Source organism: Phytophthora parasitica (genome assembly GCF_000247585.1).
Source record: "Phytophthora parasitica INRA-310 unplaced genomic scaffold supercont2.1, whole genome shotgun sequence".
Classification (NCBI taxonomy): Eukaryota; Oomycota; class Peronosporomycetes; order Peronosporales; family Peronosporaceae; genus Phytophthora; species Phytophthora nicotianae.
This window is the reverse complement of record NW_008634126.1, coordinates 1735106-1737540: the sequence shown is the minus strand read 5'-3', so window position 1 is coordinate 1737540 and position 2435 is coordinate 1735106. Positions and strand designations below refer to the sequence as shown.

General features: G+C 47.3%; 1 protein-coding gene across 1 annotated transcript; it reads right to left on the bottom strand.

The window, feature by feature from the left end:
* Positions 1–1825: 1825 nt before the first annotated feature.
* On the bottom strand, positions 1826–2290 carry PPTG_00445 (hypothetical protein; the record flags this gene model as incomplete). The annotated part of the gene is made up of 1 exon (XM_008891847.1): positions 1826–2290. One exon carries the CDS (start codon positions 2288–2290, stop codon positions 1826–1828), a length of 465 nt encoding a protein of 154 aa, XP_008890095.1.
* Positions 2291–2435: the final 145 nt, after the last annotated feature.

Sequence of the window (2435 nt, the reverse complement as noted above, 5' to 3'; positions counted from 1 at the left end):
CAGGGACACGTGAACGGTCGTTCATTTAGAGTTTGTATACTCTAGAGGAAGCCTACTTCCTCAGCGCAAGGTGCTGTGTGACCCCGTCACAAATAAAATGTGCCTTTGCTTGGCAATAATAAATATTTCGTTTTTGTGTACAGCAATAATAAATACTGCAGCAACTTATTTAAAATATCTGTGATCATTTTCTCTCCCTCCACAAAGAGGAAGGTTTTGGTAAAGAGATGAAGGTTTGATATGATTGATAAAAAGAAAGCGCTGAGGGTTTGATGTCATTGGCCGCAACGGAAGCTCAACATTTTCATGGTCATGTGGGGCCGGGGCAAGGAATTCGTGATGCTAACTACTGCCACAGTTAAGTGGGCGTTGCCTAACTATATGCAGTCACTACAGCTGCCAGACACTCCTAACAACTGGTAAGAAGAGGAAGCTAAGTATATATGTTCAAACTACATGTTCGTCAAGGGAAGGACTCTAGCTCTAGCCGTAAGTGCCATTCAAGTAACAACCAATACGAAGGCACCAAGAGCTTTTCTGTGGCCGCTCAGTTACGCCCACAGTTAAAACGGGAAGGTTTGATTTGATTGGCTGCTCAAACATTCAAATATTCCAACCGTGATAACCCCTAGTTTATTGAATTGCAATATTTTAACCGACCCCTGCTCGAGCTCTCGCCTAAGAATCTCTCGGTGCATATTTGCATGCTAGCCCGGTTCACCAAAACCGTGTTAGCTGACCAGTGGCACAATCGGGCATGCCGCCAATGGTCATTCCTGATCACTATGATACAACTTGGAAGGCGACGAGAACGATTAAAACCAAGAATAAGCTTAACAAAATTTCGCTGAAACTCCCTCGATCATCTTCATTAGCTCTCAGGAATGATAGCATCCCAACTAGACAAGTTTGCAAAAGTAACCCAATAGAAGAGTTGCAGTTGTTGCTTCCGCTACTTGACGAGATCCACGTTTGAAAAATCAACGACTACAACGTTCCTCTTTCTATGAGGTGGTCACACCGTGGAGTGAAAACACGGTCTACCAGTTACAAAACGTGGAAGCGCGGTATCGAAAATTCAGAGCTTCTCCGCGCGCGTGCGACCTTGTTCTGAGATTCTTTAGCAATAGCAATCGTCGAATGCAAATAGAAAAACACACGTGGGAAAATGCAGTATCCAGGACGGATAACCAGTACCTTTATTGAGGCGGAAGAGGTGAGCGCTGCCCGTCCTCATATAGACGAAGTGTTCGACGACTCGACGTTCGCATTTGGATAGGCCTCCAGCCACTCTAAGCGACATTCCTGTGGCTGCTTGGCGATTTTGGAGACGCACGGGTCACTTTCAGCGGCACGACACGGATAAAGTCTGCACGATAACATAATAGAGATACCAACTGTTTTGAACCTGATGGAATCGACAAACTGGATTTACTAGTCACGATTCGCCCAGCTCCTTCCCTTTCCTCTTCTCTCTATCTCGCGTAGCTCGATCTTCATAGTGGATTTTGCCCTTACGTTTATGCTTCGCACTTTGACTACCAGGTCTACGAGATATCCCATGAATTATCTACCCCGCCAAACCCGCGCGATATTTGCGGACGCGGGTCCAGCGACGAGCTCACCAGCGACGGCCCATTGCACTGACGCGAACGTGTTTTTCTATTGCGGGGCCTGGGGTGCATGCCCCATAAAGTGTAGAGTTGATCCATTTTTGTGCTGACCCAAATATGGTCATAAAATAGTCTGCAGTCCAATGATATCTAGCACATTCTAACATGTAAGTGTATTCGATCTGATTGTCCAATGGCTACTGACCGTTCAGCTAGGGCTTCAAACTAGATATGTACGCCGCGTTGTACTGTCCACGATACTTCTTCACCAGCTCCTTACTGAAGCTGGGCACTACTGTGTTCCCTCCCTTCAATAATCGAGCGACTTCTGTTGGATCCTTCTTCTCATTCCACCACCTATTGAGCAAACCAGCTCGCAATCGGTCGGCGGTGGCAACAGCGAGGTCATCTCCGCTGCTCAGCCCAGTGTTGACAGCCTGCATCAGCTTTTCTTGCCCATATTTGGTCACGAGTAAGTTGACTCCATAGGTATCGTGACCTCTTTGCTTGGCGGTCAGCTCGCTGAATCTGACGTACATGGGCAGCCCATCCGCTTTGAACAGAGTATTCTCCCACTTTGTATTTACCTGAGAGGTGAATACATCATCGAGTGTTTTCTTGTCTTTCACGAAACCATTGATCATCCTCACGGCTTCCGAGCTCTTCTCCTCAGGCATCTCCTTAACGGCCGTTAGTTGCTTCGGGACCGGTTTCACCGCATTCGTCGCCACCTTCGAGTCAGCCTTCGCTATCACCTTCGGATCAAGCTTTGGTGAGGTTACCAGATCGTCAGCCTTCGCAAGCACCTTCGGGTCAACCTTC